The sequence below is a fragment of the Rhipicephalus microplus genome, chromosome 3 (genome assembly GCF_043290135.1).
Source record: "Rhipicephalus microplus isolate Deutch F79 chromosome 3, USDA_Rmic, whole genome shotgun sequence".
NCBI lineage: Eukaryota > Metazoa > Arthropoda > Arachnida > Ixodida > Ixodidae > Rhipicephalus > Rhipicephalus microplus.
The window spans coordinates 150,677,072-150,698,089 of record NC_134702.1 but is presented as its reverse complement, the minus strand read 5'-3'; the positions used below and the strand labels follow the sequence as shown (position 1 = coordinate 150,698,089).

General features: G+C 42.2%; 1 protein-coding gene across 1 annotated transcript; it reads right to left on the bottom strand.

Annotated features, from left to right (window-relative positions):
- Positions 1-1,350: 1,350 nt before the first annotated feature.
- On the bottom strand, positions 1,351-14,176 carry LOC142803395 (monocarboxylate transporter 12-like). The gene is made up of 6 exons (XM_075888516.1): positions 14,057-14,176; positions 11,740-11,934; positions 10,840-10,983; positions 8,952-9,294; positions 5,439-5,968; positions 1,351-1,549 (listed from the first exon to the last, which is right to left on the bottom strand). Exons 2-6 carry the CDS (start codon positions 11,879-11,881, stop codon positions 1,383-1,385), a joined length of 1,326 nt encoding a protein of 441 aa, XP_075744631.1. The 5' UTR covers positions 11,882-11,934; positions 14,057-14,176; the 3' UTR covers positions 1,351-1,382.
- Positions 14,177-21,018: the final 6,842 nt, after the last annotated feature.

The window sequence follows — 21,018 nt, the reverse complement described above, 5'->3', positions numbered from 1 at the left end:
AGTTCCTAGCTGCCGGCTTCAAGAAAATATGTTGCGCTTTCTACAACCAGGCGCACTCTGTATGCTCTAGTGCGCCTGCCCATCACTCCTGCAATTCCTCTAGGGAGTCAATTATTGGATTCAGATTCATCGAACACAATGTTTATTTGCTAGTAGCTGATAAACAGCGTGCGTCAGTACTAAGAACGTGTACTGCCAATTAGCAAACAATAATTATTGACAATCATCGTTCAGCGACAAAAACATGGTAAGAAATTGAGCCGGCGGTTAATGTAAGTAAACGTTGGGTTGGGCCACTTCCTGGGTTTTCTCTTCAGTGTTTTTTTCTTTTCCGTTGTTTTCTCTTTTGTTCTCTTTTTATATATTTTTATTTCTTCTCTCTCTATTTCTTTCTCTTTCAAGTTTTCTTCTTTTTATTTCCCCCTTTATTTCTCTTTATATTTCGCGTCTGCTTTTTTTTTCTAATTTCATATGCGTTTTTACCAGCATTCAACCAAGCGCAACAGCTGTCTTTGTGCTGATGATAATAAGTGATCATTATCAAGGCACTCGAAGAAAAAACAAGCGGAAGACCTTTCTTCTGTGCAAGTACGTGCTCAATTATTATTATCAAGGCCCTCTAAGATCAGGAGCAAGAAAACTTCTTGGCACAAGCGCACGCTCAAGATTTGCATGGAGGACACAGAAGACCTTCCCCCCCCCCATCCCTCCTAAAATTCTTCGCACTTAATAAATGTTTACACAGCAAAAATAAACCAGAACCAGTCGTGGTTAGCCGTTCTAAACAAACTTATCTGACTCACACTGGCTCACTTTATTGATTAGTTAGGCACTATAGCCGGTGTTAGCCAGCGATAGCTATTGATTTCTCAATGCGAGTATATACTATAGCTGAATTCTGTTGTACATGTGCCTATTATAAAAAAATGTCACGCAATAACTATCAACGGAATTTGTGTGAAAAGGGCGTAGAACTTGCTAAAGGGCGTGAAAATAAGCTCTGGTTTCAAAACGTGGTTGAACTCCACAACAGGTAAAAATGCCCTTAGTGCACCACCTAAGTATTCGTGCAATCTAGATGCACTGCCTATACGGGTCATTACCTGACACTATCAGAAATAATTCTCGATGATGTGCATCACGGGATGCACAATCATATTACGGTTGTGGCTTCACTTGCATCGTAAAACGTACGTGCTTCGGTGAAAGCAGTGTCACAAGCAAAACACGAGGGCAATATTCAAAAGAGACACTCAAATGAGCTTATGTAGTGTATCTGGCAAATAAGTAATGACGTTTTTATTCATGATTCCAAATCAACACCTTCTTTTAGTAAAATATTGTTTAACACATAAAATAAAGCGCTTCTGTTGAAACATGAATTATGTAGCTTCACTAGTTGGGCTTTTGTGATTGACAGAATGTCTACGTTTTCTTTTTCTATGGATCCAGGCATCGTGTCCAGCGAAGAGGAGAGCAGCCATCAAGCTCAGAGTGGCCATGAGGCGGTAGTAGCCATCGTATGATCCAGCAACGTCCCGGAATAGTCCTACAAGTGCCGTAGTAGAACAATACATAAACAAGAAATGAAGGAATTGCTCTGGCGACATCTTATCACACGCCGAGCAGAAAAGAATAACACTGAGCAATATAAACCTATCCAAGATAATGAAGGACAATGGTCGTAAACAACATATTAACGAATAATGACTCTAGTGTTTCGGGGTTACGAAGTGGAAAATCTCAATTGATCAATCAATTATCTAGGTAAAAATGTTATAAACGGACACTCATAAGCAGGAATCTGGTTCGTTGAACTACGTAAAGATTTTAAGTTAAATTGTAATGTGGACGACAGGGACATCAATAAAGACATAACAATACAGAAATAAATTGTTCAGGCGCAAGCTGTACGTTCGAGTATCCAGTAAATTAGTGACAGGAAAGGTAAGCAGGATGATGTAGGTTGATGTAGGGTTCCTGCGATGATGAGACTGCTATAACACAGATGCAAAACGCGCAAAGTCGGCGTGTCGCCTTTGTTGCATACATCATGTTCATAGGTGCACTGCCTTATTTCCCGAAACGTAGTAAATCCTGGCCTTAATGAGAGGGGCATTTCTAGAAACTCGCATGAGGGAAACCACTGACGTCTTTTCTTGCAGAATTCAGTAAGCTCGCAAGCATGGAGGACGTTACTAATTAAAACGTCACGTATTCTAGCGAGGTTTAGTCTTTTTGTCAATATGTCAATGAGAATTACAATCACCAGCGTGAGAACGATAAGAAAAGCATACCATAGGCTGAAGGAGATGAGACGATTTTAAGACGTACCCATAAACATCAGAAAACAGCAAAACAATTTGCACTAACATGAATATTGGTGCTGAAGGAGCAGTAAATCAAAACGTCATCGTGTTTGACGTCGGAAGAAAGGTGCATTAGGAAGCAAGAAAGGTGCCGGTACTTAGCCAATGCCCGTCTTTCTTGCGACTACACAAGGTCATGCACAACTCGTTCTTGCAAATGACCAGACAGCATATAAGATCAGTCAACTTCTTATGCAGAATCGGCACGTTCCAAAGAGTAGTATCAGCATTCACTGATGAACCTTCAGATTTGTACAGATGACTTTAGAATCCCAAATACATATTTTAAAAAACGTAAACGCTTCTGTCTAGTAAATGTCGTCTCTAAGACTGCCACGGGCGCTATGTCTTGAAGGCCAGTGAACTTTGTGCCTGGACCAACTGAATGCTTTGTTTCTCAGAAATATTTAAAAACGACATAAGTATTCTCGTAGAAGAGAACCATGTTTAAACGCAGCTGTGTTGACTCATAAGCTGATGGGTTCCAGACCAAGCGATAACGACTCTTGAACCGAGGTCAAAACTTATTATCGGATGAGACAGGCCTTGAAATAGACAGCACATGATGTTCGTCGCAGCACTAAATTCAAAGTTAGTTGAAAAGGTTATGAACAACTGACAGAGGGTATTTAAAATGTACGATACAAAATTTCTCAGCATTTGTGCATTCTATAGTTGCTTAAAAGACTGAGACAAGCTTCAAGCTTCAAAAGCAAAAATAAAGCGATAAAGGTCTTCTGGAAAGTTATGATGCAGCAGCCTTCATGGAAGACGCTTATGGTACTCGTACTACTTTAGTTGGAGCCAACAAAGTAAATATTGAAGCCGCCAGCGCAGGTGTAATATGAACACCACAGAAAGTGTAGTGTAAATTGCTGCAGTACAAGACGAAGACGCGCATAAAGCTTGTGCTGCACACATGCGCGGGAGTAAGTCGAGAGACGTGCAAGTTGGCAGCGATATTTCAGTGCTTTAATACGCGTAGAGCTGCTGTAACCGACTCCATTACAATAAATCATCCATGATTTTCTCTTCTCGTACAAATTCTGCTAGCCCAATTTTGGGGTAACCTTGTCGTTTTTCCACCGAATATCACACTGGGCTTTCAAGAATTTACATATTTTTGCAAACGTGCGTTCGGTTACATACTACTTGTTGCAGAGTTGCCACTCGTTGCTAACGTTGATAGTCGTCGTCATTCTTCAAGGCACCGTAGTACGTTCCCCGTATACCTCTAATTTTTTTCAATGGGTAAATGAACGCGCAACTTGCATGGTTCGTTATGCATTCGCCTAAGACTACTCAAAGACGAAAGCCATCTTATTACTGTTCCGTTTTCTTCCTCAGTTCTTTACAGAATTGCTTTCACACGCTTACCCCCCCCCCCCTTCTAAATCTGTCTGCACCCCATGTGGCGCTGCACAAGCTTCGGTGTCGATTCACCACTGGCCATTCGACCAATTAAGCCATGACATTATATCTGACGTCATCGTATCTGGTACTCTACTGAAGTGCCAATGACGCCCCAAAGATTTTACAAATCCATGCCATCATTATGACATCAACGAAACGGGAGGTTTTGCATGATTTGTGTTGACGCCGACGTTGACGACAGTCCGTCTGACGAGGGGTCCTCTTTGGCCTTAATAATGTATAGTTGTTTATACCTTTCGGAATGGTTTATTCCCATCGTTCATGGCTATAAGGCTTTGGGTCAAGGCATTTTTCATGTTTACGTACCGTCCACAAAGGCTCATTGTTAATGACAGGGTTTTATTGAACTGATACAAATTTAGCACAGTGTTTAAGCTACACGCATACCTTAACCTTCAATGAGTAACATTGCTTTGAAATTGGCAGCCTGTTACATTTATTAACACATTTTCAGGTAAAACAGATCAACCAGTGGTTCGTCTTGGCAACACTAATAGCTTTCCGCGTGCGCATTACCTTCTATACTGAAAAGCCCTTGAAGTGCTCATCAAACCGCAGCATGTACCCGTTATCACCCACTGCTAGGCCATATCTCAAGGTGAATGCTGCTGATGCCCTCGAGTGTCTGTGCAGTGACCTCATCTCTTATCTACATACTTGTTTTTTTTCTCACATGTTATCATGCTCTTCCTACTGTACTTATCTTTTTTTAATACGTTCGTGTCACACTATAAAAATCTGAATTCATTAATTCAGCGGCTACGAAGCTTCATAATGTTGGGGAATAGATGGGGCGACTTCATCTGATGTTGCTATGGACACAAGTGCAAATGTGTTCCCTTGAAGTTTTACGCAAGCATGCATAGTGGTACATGCATGAAACGCTCGATAGTGAATGACGTCGTTTCCGTGTGTGAAGTGACTTGGCATTAGCTGCTAGCACCCACGCAAGCTCCAACGCGCAGGGCAACCTACCCGTTCTACCACGTAAGCGTGGAATAACAAGTCAAAATATTGATAGGAGGAGGTAAGGAAATTCACAGTGAATATAATTACTGTGTGTTTTTTTTCTCTTTTCTGTGTCTCACTTCACCGTTATTGGCCTGTTATCTACGTAACTGACAAGCAAAATTGTCTTTTCGCAGACAGGCCATCATCACTGGGACACTTTGTGTTTTCTGAAATACCGATGATTCAAAGCAGACATCAACACTCTCTAATAACAACGTTAAAAATCTGTTATGCATCACTATTGGTGTTAATGGTTATCCTCAATAGTACACAGCTTTAATGAGAGGCACATCTCATGTCACTTCCCCCGCAAAAAAACACCGAAGAAAGATTTAGGCTTGAAAACCAAATCTCAGGCCCATAAAGCAGCAACAAACGCTCGTGCTGGTGTTCACAGGTTCCTTGCGTTTTCCATTCTGTCACTGGGGAAGAGTACTCAGGGAAGAAGGCAAACGAGCCGACGAACGCGTCCGATGCAGACTTGTGCAGAACTTCACCACCAAAACAAACTTCCGGTTCTTTTTTGTCATCACAGCAGAGTGAAACTCGCTACACTGGGACATAAAAGCTTTCCCTCTAAAAACAGAAAAGCTTTCGCTATGACTTGAAGACCTAGCCACTCACCTAAAATTTTTGGGCTCACCAGAAGCGCCGGCGTCATCAGGATACCGATCATACCGATGGCAACAGCAGTCCGCTCGACACCGAGATATTCCGCCAAGAGGACATACTTGATGCAGAGTATGTATCCTTCTGACGCTCCAATCACGGCAGACAGCGCCAGAGTGGTCGACCAGGCAGATACGTATGGCATTGCTGCCATGCAGCAACACAGTGCCAGGAAGCTCAGAGTATAAAGAAAGTGGCGCATGAACGGGGAGAAGTCTGACTGAAGAGGAACCGCCACTCGGCCCACAACCTGTCCGATCGCGCTGAACGTTACCAGGTGCTTGGCGTGGTCCTGGTGTATGCCTTTATCCATGCCGTAGTCCACGATGGTTGCTGAGAATTCGGTGTTCGTGTAATCTCCGACAACTACAGTCACCAGAAGCACGTAGAACGATGGCGCGTAGAAGAGCTCCAGGGCTTGCTTCAGTGAACAGCTTTCCGGCAGCATCTTCTTTTCCGGCATAATTAGGCACTGGTCTTCTGGACTTCCCAAACAGATAAAGAAAAATACGGCAAGATTAAAGTTTAAAAAATGCAGAACACTCGGTGAAACGCCCAAATGGGAAGTCACTTTTGTCACCCAATAATTAGTTCACCATCGTCGGTTGGGCAACAAAAGATGACCCCACACTCTCGTACAAATAGAAGCGATTCAGAATCGCATCATCTATGAAGAATGTATAAAATACTACCCGGATAACGTTCGAAACGCAGGGTCAATGTGTTACATTAGCTGAGTGTCTGTTTGAAAGGAATTTGAGCAGATGTTTGCTTCTTCCATCACAGATAAAAATATTCAGTACGGGATCTGTATTCCAGAAGGACTTAAGAAGTCTGGAGTATCCAGTATATAGTGGCAAAAGGTTGAAACCATCATTGCAGCGCCTGTTTAGAAGTACTGCCAAGTTTTCGCTAGAGATGCTATGTTTTTGCAGTAGTATTAAGTATGGCTAGACAAGCAACGTCACTAACTCATGTGCGATGTGATATTTGTTGCGTGATAATAATTGACGTGGATTTCGAAAGGGCGGGCGGGCATCTGGCGTAAGCAAAAGTTACGCTGTTTATGGCGAAAAAAAATATCCAGTGACTAGATATTACCTCATGTTGCGTGATTTTCCGTTAAAAACAGGCTCGTGCATCATAGTTTTTATTAGACTGCGTAACAATCCACGCACAAGTTTTGAGAGCATGGTAGAAGTGGATAGCGTGAGGCACATGCTTGCTGCTTCATATATGATAATTTCTGTTCGCACTGTATGACGCTACGAAAAACGTTTTTTAAATTGAAATCGGTTTATTTTGCCATCAAAACAGAACGTGATAGCCGAGAAGCCCGTGGTGAGAGCTATCTTTCGATTGCTTGACAACGCTGTGGCCACCTATACACAAACTGCCAAATAAACAAACAAACACCTAAGCGGTATTGCACCCGCATAACAAACTAAATTACATAAAAACATCTCACATCGCAGAAAGCAGTAACACATAGTAATACAGAACTAAACAATACAAATGCATCGGTACGCAGTAGAAAAAAACGTTGCAGTGCCCTTCCGCGATTGATGTGACGGATGCAAAGTTAAAGACAGTAAAATGAAACATCAGGTACAGCACAATTAGAATTCAAGGTCAACATGTTACGAAGTATAATGAAACCACATTTGGTTAATGCTTTATTCCAACAAAAAATAGTGGTTTTATGTAGTAAGCTAGGTATTTTGGCATACAAAGTGTTCAAGAATAGCTCTTGTGGTATGTTGTAAAACGATGTTGTTTCTAGCTAAATTGTTTAGAAGCCGTGTTAATTATTTTCTAATTTTGCTAACTATACTGTTTTTATATCTTCGTACAAGCCATTTATCTGTTTCCGGAGATATTTTGGTGTGTTCGCGTTTTGATAAATTAGAATATTGTCGCAAGAAGAATGTGTTCAGGGTTATTTTGCACCTGTAGGCTGCAGGTGAACGATTACCTTCATAAAATAAAAAAAACTAAACAAAGCTGGCCAAAGGACCTACTTCCTTCGCAATGCTGCCGTGTTGATACTTACAGAAATATATGATGCACAATTATGCGTGGAGTAATCGTAATGGTAATTTATTCACACTATTTTTTTCCAACGCGGCCTGCACCGGTTGCGGCCTAACCGTTACAATAGCACACTTGCTTGGGGAGTGTGGGTCTCTAGGACCCACTTGGCATAGTTAGAATGGCTTCTGAGAAGCCCAAAACCTCAAGAGCAAATCTTGGCCATCTGTGCGCCCTGAACAAGACCGATAGATTAGACGTATGTGTGCCCACGTAATAGTAGCCGGTTGGCGCGAGTTGACATCAGCGTCTGCACGGGACTCCCATACAGTTGTACTATCTCTCACTCACCCTGAAACGTTTTCCTCTTGCGCGGGGTGAAAAATAATAATAATCAGGTATCTCAGAAGCCACGCGTTATTGGTCATTAAAATCATCTGACTGCATCCGGAAGTTCGCAGTTTATAGAACTGTTTGCGTGAAGCAATTTTGCACATTATATGCATTTTCGGCTAAGAGGTGGTGTAAGTATGGGCCGCAAATGTTAATAGATTAGTTTATTTCCAACTATCCTGGCGGCAGTCTTCGCAACACCCGAACTATTGTTGTCCCTGTACAGCTAATGGTTTATTGGGATTCAAGGCAGAACGTTTTGTTCAACTTGTTAAGCGTGGAAGACTTGTTTTTATCGTCGTAGAAACTTTCATGTGCTTATAACATTTATTGGCGTACATTTAATTATCAGGTATACTCCCATGTACTTCTTCAGCTTTGAGCATCCAAACCAGCAGCAATCCTATAGCGGATGTTTCCCGGGTTATCTCCGGAAACGTTATATTGTGGGCCTAAACTAAATGAATTTTGTTTGCAAAACATTTTTGATTACGTTGCTAAATACGTCTTTATTAAAGCCTGATTTATAACAACAAGTTATTTGCACAACATGAAACATGGTTAGGTTTAGGTCATTATGCACTGTATATTCTGCAAGTACATGCTCGGCATGTCCCTTCGGCGTGCTACTCATGATTAGGATTTCTGTGCCAAAAATTAGCGTGTTGGCCTTGAAGAAGTACGCTCATCATAGCGCAATGATACAGCTGTGTGAAAGACTTCTACTCATGTAGTTTCTTCCTTTTAGAATTATTCAATGCCGTACCCAAAAAACCCTTCACAAGCCCCTATGTTTAGCACAATGTGGCAGTCCGTCTTGATACTGGATTCATAATTAGCAAGGAAATAGGGTAATGCCAGATAGGCAATACGAGGGAAACTCTCCCAATTGAGCGACAATAGGGTTGGAACGCCGTCGCGTGGTCAGCATTTGTATTGCTGCTAGCACTCAGAAAAGAAAAAAAAAGAAATCTCTTTGAATGTTTCAGCGCCGTTATCGTCACCTCTGAATAAAGGAAGAGAGCAGTTGCGGGGCTACTTTACCTTTGTTTGCTGCTAGTGTTGTTGGTGGCGGCTTCATAACACGTCGACTCGATATCCTTTTTCAGCAGAGGTTCTGACTGTCCTTGTTTTCTTGAAAGTCGCAGTGGCCAAGGGTTCTTGGCTAGCATAACAACGACGGTGGAGTTTAGCAGTACTCCTCCGTAGACAAGAAGAGCTCCACCTATATCATAAAGTTCCACGAGGCCAGCCAACACAATCTGGCTGATGACTGACGACGCCCCATAAGCGATGAAGGCGAGTGACGTCGCAATGCCACGGTACTTCTCGAAGTGGAGGAGGGTGTACACGGTGGCTGATGTCACAAATACTCCATGTCCTAGGCCTGCGTTTTACAAACAGAAATCACGTTTATTATGGCGAAGTTTACGAAGCTGGCAGCTTTTAATTTATTTCTTCATTGATAGAAGTGAGCAGACAGTAGCTAAATATGGCTATCGTTTTTAAATTGTGTTTAAAGTAGGAGATGAATACTAAAAAAACGCACCAGTTATGGCGATTGTTGGCAGATTGGGAATGCTAACATATAAAAAAGTACGTTCACAAATAAATTATGGTGATGACGTAAGAAATCACCACCGATGTTCAACACAGAATATATACATGTTGAAGAACCATGGTCATTCATTATGTGTGTAGTGAATTATCAGTGCCATTTTCATGTCACGCGAAAGGCCACACATCTCCAGCCCTTCATTAAAATATTTCTAACTTGGTGCCACTCTACACGTCTCCGATAACGCTTCGGTAACGTTCTGCACTTCGAAGTATGTCATTCAAAATAAGTGTGCTTACCTGATGTAGCGTGAACCCGACTAAAAACAATTATTACCTTAAAGGTACCTAGTCAACAAAATTGGGCTAGATGGCGCAGTGCGCTGAGCTATGGACCCGTTTTCTGCGTGCATGCCTTTTTCTTTGTTAAAAGTCCAAATGACACAGAAGTTCCAGTTCCATGAAAGATCTAATCTTGAAGTCCTATTAACGGCACTAGAAAACATGTACAATACAAAGGACAGACACACCACTGATAGCCTTTATTATTGAATGATAATCGTCAAAGTGAATGTGTACCCATTCGCCCATCGTGGTGCTTTACTTGAGAAGTCTTTGCAAGCTGCTGAAGCCAACATTCGGAGAAAATAACTCCCCTTCGTAAAAGCCATAATGAATGCGGCCTTCACGAGTACAAGTACACGTATTGAAACACTGCCTCCCGCGACACTCTGTGTCCAACGGTGTCTGACTGTTAGGAGCAGGCGTTATTTTTTTCAAGCACAAATATTCTCTGGCCAACATAAAAAATAATACATGCGAAAATGGCTCTGACCTTCTTACGCTCAGTTTTAGACTTCTTTACTCATTCGACTATAGCAGTTCTCATGATTTGTTATGTATTGAGCCTACGTGTTGAGCTTCATTTTGATGCAGAAACTTCCAAAATTCAGGAAAGAAGCGATTTCCTTGTATTCAGACGCCCTCAATAGAGTGTAGTATGGCTCTATACTATTTTTCTTAGACAATATTTCACTCAATATTAGATGATTATTACTAGATAATAGAACTGTGCATTGCAAGGCTCGTATTTATCACATTCAAGTTTGGTTTCGGTGTAATACATAAAAGACGCACCCAACATCGTAAGTTTGGCATATATTTTTTTAATTATGAGAAAAAAACTCCAAGTATAAAATTTTCAAAACAAAAGCCACAACGGAATGCTACTAATATGTTCTAACTGGGCCTAACAATACAACTTTCACGCCTGACTTTGCAATGTATTGTGAGATGGTGGATCGTAGTCTTAATAGATCAAATTTGAAATATAAAACAACACCACATACAATTCTTCCTTTGTGACAGTCCTTACCATGCATCACTCCAAGTGTCATTGACATCCACAAAATGTTGGAGGCAAATGCCGAAAAAATGAAACCCGCTGAAGTCAAAATGGTACTTATCAACACAATGTAGTAGGTCTTGATGTATTGTTGAAGGCCGTATACAGCTAGCCCTGCAAAATAGAGGCCATATAGGTAAGAATTAGTCGTTTTCGCAAAAACGTTGTTTGCTTCAAGATGCTTACTTTTGCGAAAGAGTTTGTCAAACCTCTGGGGCTGAATTAGCTCTATAATCTATGTTTTCATTTAAAACAGTTGCTTTACCCAAAGGCTGGTAGTGCAATGTTACTACGCTGCATCGTTTCATGAGGAAGACATTGTAAATCGTAATTACTGATGCATTTTCACCTTTATTCTTTATAATCACCTTTTTCTAATGTCCTAAAAAAGCAAGTCAACGTGAAACGCACGTCCTCTAGGTATGAATGTCGAAGGCAGGAGTAACATTGACATAAGGGTGGTGTACGTTGTGGTAAATAAGCGTGGTTCTTTGAGCCGCCATTATAACAAAATGTTCTTCTTTAGCCGTTAAGAACATCGAAACTGCAATACCGATTAGTTTTATCGCATACTTTTACATGCCGTAACTATGAGCATGATTTTTTGCAACCCGACGCTACCTTGCAAATTACACATTCCGCGTATTGTATCACAATGTATGTCATACACTTATCATGACACAGAATCAGACTACATTGCTTAATTTGTAAGTTATCTGCTGAAACTTAGTTCTTGTGAGCAGGGGGGGCTTATTAGAGAAATATTTTAAAGCAGGAATGTCCTGCGTGTTTCAATACCGTGCTCTGTACGCAAGCGGTCAAACGCGTTATGAAATGTTTGCAGGGCCTCAAATAAAATACATGGCTTGCCTGAAACGTGGCTTAGCACAGAAGCGATGCTTTTTGGCCAGGACGCTGTCTCTCTTGATATTTCGAAATCCTCCATGAAGTAGACGAGCAGGAGGCCGAACCATGACCACGGCATGCAGACCATGAATGCGGCCGCGGCCATAGCCACCGGTACATTCCAGCATCTGTCTTGATGTTCGCTTTCATCTGTTCGGCCTGAGGTGAGATGGCAGACCATCAGTCAACAAATGTGATAAGTTAGTCGCAGTGTATTGGGTGACCTATTGAGCGAGGCTTGGCAACACTTGAAAGGGAACTGTTTGTTTTAATTATGACACCATCGAAGAAATTTTCAGTAGCACCTACAAGAAAGTGAGCTTACACACAATATACCTAGAAGTAGGTGAGCTTACGCACAATGCGAGAAATAAAGAAAAAAGGGAAATTCACAGAGTTGGAGAGGCCAACGATAAGCTCTGTCTTGCCTCTGCGTCTCTGCGAATGGAGTACCAAGTTTCGTGAAACGAGCGTGCAGTCGAGTTTTCATTATAGCCGCTGTTTGGACAGATTACCAAAAGGTGTGCGTGAAGAGTGTGGATAGATTTAAGTTCCCAAAAAGAACAGAAAAAGTGACGCTTTTTTCAGATTATTCCTTAAAGATACCAACTGCACGGGCTCCTTCCTATGGTCCTAACACTCCATGCTTGGTGGTGGATGTTGTTACTGACAACGCTTCCCACCTATCCCATTTGGTGGGCTATTCTAGTGCAGGACAGATGTCGTGTCTGTACGTTATGCCATGCCATATCATCCGTCTGTCGACACTCATGTGTGGCGTAGCTTTTACATCCGTGCTTATACTGTAAAACAGAAAACGTGGTACCTCAGCCGCGTAGATGTTAACTGTCCCCTAAGTGTGACCGGAAACATAAGAAAACACAAGCATGCATGGAATGCGTATGTCTGCAAAAGGATGCCAACTAGGGGGTTGAGCATGTGTACACCAACAAGTGAAACAGCTTTACTGGCAGATAAGTGACGTGCAAAATAGGTTGTTTTGATGCAGCTCAGCGCTAGCGTTTGGAAGCTGTCTTCCTGATTCGTAGGAAGCTAAGTGAAAGGGGCAGCATGCATGCAAACTCTTGGTGAAAATTAAGACAAACCATTTATATTTGGTGTTCCAGTGCTGCGAAGCATTGTCGTGGCTGCGTGTTCATTGTCGGCCCTCTTCGTGGCCTTTTCCAATGCCGTACTATTACTTTCCATTATGAGGCATGGTTAGCGGCAGCTAGTGCTTCATGCTGTAAAAAGACTCTAAAATATAGCCACTTCCTTACAAAAAGTGACAACTTCAGAAATAAATTTGATAGTACTAACAAACATTTCAGTTCATCATGAGAGCAGATTGACTTTCCTTCACGAGGACTCAGAAGCTACAAAATTACAGGAGAAAGAAAAGAAATCAGCGGATGTAAGTAAACAGGCAATGAAAATGAAATTGCTTGGAATGGTAAAAATGAAACCAACTTGATTTTCCACAAAGTTTGTAATCAACATACTTCAAGACGACCGACGTACGAAGACGTCCAAGAGTCTGTACAGTTCCCCATGGTGATGATTTAGGACGTGCAGCTGCCCTTGCTCGAGCAAGAACTAAAACAATGCCAGAACGCTAAAAAACTTTCAAGCAGTATATGAGAAAGTTAAGAGCTATGAATGGTTGGCCATCTCTGAATTGTTTTCATTGCATCAAAACTGTTCAGTTGCTCTCAAATAGAAGTGCAAAGTCGTTTTAAAATTTTGCCTATATATGCAGAAAAGAGGTCACCATGGCTTGTAGTCAAACCCACTATCTTTCAGCTGCAAACCACAACAGCTTGCCAGCTATCGTAGCACAAGCCTGTAAAAAGCTCGGTGTCAATATTTCGAGCCCCAACAGCAGACAATTGGTCACTTCTGTATATTTTTTGCAACCACCTACACGACCTGTGGAAATATGTTTATAAATGCAGTTCGACTCTTGCAATGTTAACGTAGGTGTCAGGCGGTCTTGAACATATTTTATCAGTGCATATATCATACAAAACACCAGTCATTAATTACTAATATAGGATACAAGCGTCATAAAACTGTACTCTCTCTGCCTGTCAAGCTTCACAAGACTAGTTGCGAGATAACTCTCACTCAAGTGAATTCATTTTTTGCATAGTCAGTCAAGGAACGTCAGCTGATTCAGAAAAAAGTAATTACGAAGTTTATATTAGATTCATTAAAGCATAACGCTTTTGTTAATAAGGCATTAGGTAACTGTGCAATAATTAAAATATATTAAACATACCTTGTTCGTGTAACAGCAGCGTAGTGAGCTGAATAAATCCGCATTAGATCAGCGAGCGCACGGGCACAGACGCAGATGGCTTACCGGCGTCCAACGAAGCCTGTTATTGGGTACCATGCATAACACATTGCGATGCTCGAGAGGCCGATAAGCGAGTCGGCTGCTAAATAAAAACTCCACCGATAAGTCGATAACGTGCTCGTGTCGCGATAGAGAGTTCCGAGAGTACTGCGTCCAAGGACTCTTCAGGATCAGGACAGGACTATTGGAAAGCACGTTGCGTAAGAGTGTCGTAGTGTACATACAGTGGGTATCAACCCATGAAAAATGACAGGTCGCCCAAAGCCATCGCTCTCGCTCTGAGAGAAAATTCGCATACATGCTGCATTCAATAGCGCACAGTGCATTTCGTGACGTTGAGTACCAGTCCAGTGATACAGGTCGTTTACCTTACAATACAGACACACATTGGTGCCCCTGATTTTGGGCAACGAACTCATAACTTCTTCAGCAAGTAAACTACATTAAGAATTCCGACAACGCTGCTCAGAGAAACAGAATGCTATAGCAACGACGAAACGTTTACTGTGTAATGTATGCAGTCTCTACATTGGCAAGGACCGATGCTGCCATGGCAATAGGACTGATTGATAATGAAGATGTAAAGTCCCTGTGGAAATGTAGCAAGTTTGCGGCAAACGCGATTTTACGCTGGACCCGTCTAGTTGACTTCGGCCTCCGTGCAGACGCTCTGGACTTGAAACAACGGTGCTTCGCCGGCTGTGCCTCGGTGTCCCTTTCACAGAATTGTTTGCCTTCCGAATTGACATGCAACAATCGATTGTTGTAGAAGCGATGAAACGATAGCGTATACGTTCTTTGTCTCTGCCCTAGCTACAACGAGCACAGACCGCCGCTAGATGCTGCGTTAGCACGTCTTGATGACATACACTTGTCAGAACAGTGACTGCTTGAATGCCGAAGCGATCCGCCTTCGCACAGAAAATCAGTCAAAGCCTTATTGAACATTTGCGTGGTCGTGGCCTATTGCATAGGTTGTAGCGCCCCCACTTTTTTTAAATCTTTTTTTTCCGCGCGTCTATTTTTATCTTCACTTTCCTTCTCATCTTTCTTGCCTATTCTCCCTCCCCTTAGTGCAGGGTAGTGAACTGGATGTTACAATTCTGGTTGGCCGCCCTGCCTTTCTCTCAATTTATTCTGTATTTTTTTTCAGCTCAAGTGGGAACCAGCCAGCATCACTTTGTTCCGGGTGAATCATTCTGTGGTGCTGTGATTCTGTGGACGGAGCCAGATCACATTTTAAAGCTGGAACGAAATTTGCGTGCGCATCACATTAAGGGTCCCATTCCCGGCAACGTTGGTTCAATTTCTGACACGATGAACACACGACATGTTCTGTACTCACAAGTAAACTTTTTAATGAAAGATACGTCCTTTATGTGCAGCCAGCATCGTCATGCGATAAACATGACACGCATGCCATGATTATCGTGTATGGACGTGTCATTTACCTTCGTCGTCTATTCACGTCACGTGATACCAAATTCGGTATATGTGGAGCTAGCGAAACGGCCGCAAGCACGCCATGAGCGTAGCATGCAGTCATGTTTTACATGACACGCCTGTCATGATTATCAGGTTTGGATGTGTCATTTACCTTCGTCATCCGTTCGCGTCACGTAATATCAAATTAGATATATGTGAAGTTAGTGAAACGGCCGAGAGCGCAACTATAGCGTGGCATGCAGTCATGTTATTTATTACATGACACGCATGTTAGGATTATCATGTTTGCACCAGTCATATACCTTCGTCATCTATTCACGCTACGTAATCCCCAATTTTGTATATGTGAAGCTAGTGCACCATGAGCGTGGCGTGGCGTGTAGTCATGACTTTCATAATATGCTTGTCATGATTTCCATGTCAGGGCCTGTCACTTACGTTCGCCGTGCAGTCATGTCATACCCTACTAGCTTTGCCATGTGTCATGTGAACGAAACCGCCGCAAAAACAGCAAGGCCTTTAAATGTAAATCATGACATTCGTGACATACGTGTCATAGTTTTCATGTTATTACTAGTCACTTATGCTCGTCATACAGTCATGTTATGCCGCATCAATTTTGGTATTGATATCATTACTGAAACGGTCAAGAGAGCTAAAAGCTGTAGACAGACAGACAGACAGACAGACAGACAGACAGACAGACAGACAGACAGACAGACAGACAGACAGACAGACAGACAGACAGACAGATAGATAGATAGATAGATAGATAGATAGATAGATAGATAGATAGATAGATAGATAGATAGATAGATAGATAGATAGATAGATAGATAGATAGATAGATAGACAGACGGATAGACAGATATACAGATATACAGATAGATAGATAGATAGATAGATAGATAGATAGATAGATAGATAGATAGATAGATAGATAGATAGATAGATAGATAGATAGATAGATAGATAGATAGATAGATAGATAGATAGATAGATAGATAGATAGATAGAAGCACTTGTGAAACTCAGGTTATTAAGTCTAAATGCTATCAGCATTCCAAATAATCATCACAACATGTATTCATGATCAATATCTGGTAGCCGTGGAATAGAAAGTTGAAACGTAGATAACATATTAGTCAGCATTCCGCTACATCCGAGAGTACGTACTATTGTGGTTTAATAGTACACACTCCCGGTTGGCTGAGTACGCGCAAACAGTGCGGATGGCAATGTTCTATGCAGTGATATCGTGTGGGGCCTTATTGTGCAAAGCGTACCGGCTATCAATACCTGGCAATTAGACAGTTCCGCTTCACCACGACGGCAGCATTTCAATGAAGGCGAATAGCGAGGAACTCTTGGGTTCTGGGATGTCTGTTCGCAATAAAGAACAATACATGGCCCAAATTTTGGAAGCCCGCCGCTACGCCATGCCTCAACTGGTAGCCTACGGAAATGTAGTACGTCCAACTCTAGAGTACGCTAGAGGTATATGGGATCTACACAGTTGAAAGCTTCTTGATGAGCTAGAAAGGATACAGCGAATGGCAGCAATGTTTGTTTATTCGTGTTACTATAGGATGCAATCAGTGACCACGTTACTTCACCGGGCTAACCTTCAGGAGCTGTCTACGTGCAGGCATACGACACGCTTAAAGTTTTTGTATCAAATTTATAGCAAAACGTTAAATATAAATCCAACTTTGCATTTCCACCCCGCTGCCCGTGTATTAAAGCGTATCAATTGTCCGTGTGTTAATATACTTTATTCCATGAGAATTGATGTGCTCAAGTTTTTCTTTTAGCCTCGTACAAATATTTACTGGAATAAGCTCGACAGTACTGCATTTGTTAATTGTGAGTCAGCTAAAGTTTTACCGTGAAAGGTGTTATGAATTCAGAACACAGGGCAGGCGCGGCGCCGTATGGTTGTCCACAGACGCTGTCGCCGGTGTCTGTAACCAGTACCAAAGGAAAAAGAAACTTTGTAAATAAAAAAACGCTAATGACACAATGGGACTCAAAGCAGGGTCTGCTGCGTGCAGCACTGCTGTGGCTCTGTGGTAGAATTCTACCACTGAGCCACAGCAGTGCTTGTAACTTGATTCTAAACGAGCCTTAGGCAGGCTTGATGTCGGGAAAGGAATCGTGTTAATATGAGTAATAGAGCGTTTTAGAACGCTAAAAACACAGCCAGGTGTCACAAAATGTGACTTGCGTAACGAGTGGGTCGTCCAATGCTCCAACCCATTAGAAGACTTGTTCTAGGTCACCTATTAACTGTGGCGCATACCCACTTCAGGCATATTACGTTATCGTCGTCAGGCACCGCATAAAACATTGCACAAAATTGCTAACAAGTGTCTAGTGGATACCACTCTTCGAAAAATGACGAAGGATAGCACAGTGAATGATGACCCACTACACAAAATGTGTGACTATTTGTGGCGAGCACGGTCCCAGTATTGTGATTGTATAATCCCAAAGGATGTTTATAAAATGCTTTGAAAGGCCGCTCTTCTGGCTTTCGCTGTGACTGTGCTATGCGTTCAGCGCTGGTCAGGCGTTTTTTCAGCGTCGTTTCGAGCTGATTTGTACTTAGTATTGTATTTTCTTATTGTATAATGTTCATTCCCACGCCTGTAATAGCCCGCTCGGGCTTAAAATATTCTAAATAAAAATGGATACACATGATTGTGCTTAACTCATGCCAAACACACCATGCGTGCTTTAGCTGTGTTCCGCGCAACACAAGGACCACTGGGTCATCTACTGGGGCCGCGAAAGTGCCCCATGTGTCCTTCTTACGAGACCAAGTAATTCTGGTCTATAAGCTTTGCATCAAGTAGCTATATTTTACACCTCACACGGAAACTAAATAAGCAATTAACGAATCATAGGTGGACGAGTTGGGAACCTTTATTGCGAACCTTTATTCTTTTACTAGAGCAGCGCTGCATGCCTCTGATATGAGCATACATTATGTTAAAGGCTGCTTCTCGCATTAGACTGGCCAAATGTGATAATTAGTGTATCAAGGACCATGAATGGGTAATATACGTGGCTTCACATTCGTTTAGTCGTTGTACTGTTTTTCGAGGCCCATTTTTTTCAAGGCTAAATAGGCCAGTGAATGTAAATGACAATGAATATGTGATGACGAAACGCGCACATGAATCTCGTGAGCACGCTTATACGCCATGACGACCTAGTTCTCTGTTACGAGAGCGTATGTAAGCATGCCTAGGATAATAGTCTATTGCCAATTTGAAAGCCTAATTACGTTTTGTTTGCTGAGGAGTACCGTTGAACCTGAATTCATCGATGAATAAGTAATGTGTACGGCATACCCTTGATGACTGACCTGAAGGTGTGACAATGATGTACCATATGGGGAGCAGGACAAACCGACGTTCATGATGCAGATTGCGAAGTCAAAAAAAAACGTGCGCCGACCGAAGGCGTTGATTAGAGTGGATCAGATGGGCGAGTTGGTTTGGGTTGATAAAAACAGGAATGTTGGCGGATACGGCTGAACTTGTGGCCGGGTCTCTGAAGGTCAGACTACAGCAATACAAAGTGGCATTGATAGTGGTGAACACGGCCTCGGCTGCTGATCATCTGACAAGTGGTGAAGTTCGTCGGCATTTATGCGTGTGCCGTCGAATATGCTAGCGCTATGGCTAGCGTCCACGTAGGTTCTAGAATAATTTGTAATGTTCGTGTCGTGCGCGTAATGTTAACCACATTACCTTCTACAGTCGGAAAACTTCTAGAACACTGAAGGTGCGGTTTGCGCTGAGTATCATGCACTTTCACTGTGATGGGGCCGGAAGTATTGTGGCATTATGATGGCGTTCATTGGCAACGCTTCTTGATGGTCAGTCGGCCTCTAAAGAACGCACCTCGCGCAGAGCATGTGGTGCTGAAGCCTCTTACGCCTGAGGGTATACAAAGCCGTCCGCTAAATTTCGAGAAATCCGTAACCCAGCAGAGAAATTTTGACCCAACAACTTTATGGTACCATCTGATCCACTCTAAATAACGTCTTCGGTCGGCGCTCGTTTTCATTTATTTTTATGACTTCGCATCCTGCATCATGAACGTCGGTTTGTCCTGCTCCCCATATGCTACATCATTGTCACACCTTCAGGTCAGTCATCAAGGGTATGCCGTACACATCACTTATTCGTCGATGACTTTAGGTTCAACGGTACTCCTCAGCAAACAAAACGTAATTAGGCTTTCAAATTGGCAATAGACTATTATCCTAGGCATGCTTACATACGCTCTCGTAACAGATAACTAGGTCGTCATGGCGTATAAGCGTGCTCACGAGATTCATGTGCGCGTTTCGTCATCACATATTCGCTGTCGTTTACATTCACTGGCCTATCTAGCCTTGAAAAGAAATGGGCCTCGAAAACGGCACAACGACTAAACGAAGGCGAAGCCACGTATCTTACCCATTCAAGGTCCTTGATACACTAATTATCGCTTTTGGCCAGTCTAGTGCGAGAAACAGCTTTTACCGTAACGTATGCTCATATCATAGGCATGCAGCGCTGCTCTAGTAAAAGAATAAAGGTTCGCATTATAAAAAAATTATATAAATATGCACAACTTATGTCAACGTTTAAGGGACAAAGTTACCCTAGATCCATTCATCGTAACAGATCTATTTCTACCTTGCTTTCCCAAATAGAACGCGGCAAAGGCTACATCTGCTAAGAAAGAACGAGTTGCGTGTAATCGGTAGTAGTTGTCGTAGCTTCCTCTTTTGTCCCGAAAGTACCGTGTGTCAGCAGAAAAAATCTAAAAGCTTAGTAGAATAAATCTATCTTGCAAAGGTCAAGTCATCGAAACAAGTTGCATTTTTCTGTGTAGCAAGATAGGTGCAGTTCAACGTTGAATGACCGTCATTGAGAATTCTGTCAGCTCTAATTCTGAGAAAAATATTGTCGGCAGATTTTCGCCTTTTATTGCCTAATAGAGGATACCTCTTCCTAACAGTTCGACATTTCATTCTCCTAATTCCAAAGTTTTGGATACATTTGAATGTCATATCAAATCTATATCAACGAGATGTATAAAAAAGCTAGGCAATCATTGTACTGTTTATTGTCATCGAATGATGCACAGGACCAAAACACATCAGAGTACCTTAGGCAGCACCCTCATTGTTAATTTATGAACTAACCCCCCGATACCAGGCAAGAGATGCATGACTTTACACATCGCTTACAACTGCACCCTAACAACGATGCTCGACCAGAGTATTTGCATAGAAAAGTTTTATTGGTGTAGTAGAGCAAGGAGCCTTACTTTCGGTGAGTGTACTCATCTATAAGAACCCCAGTACAGCGGGGCCCCTCCGTGGTAGTTTAGTGGCCAAGGTACTCAGCTGCTGACCCGCAGGTCGCGGG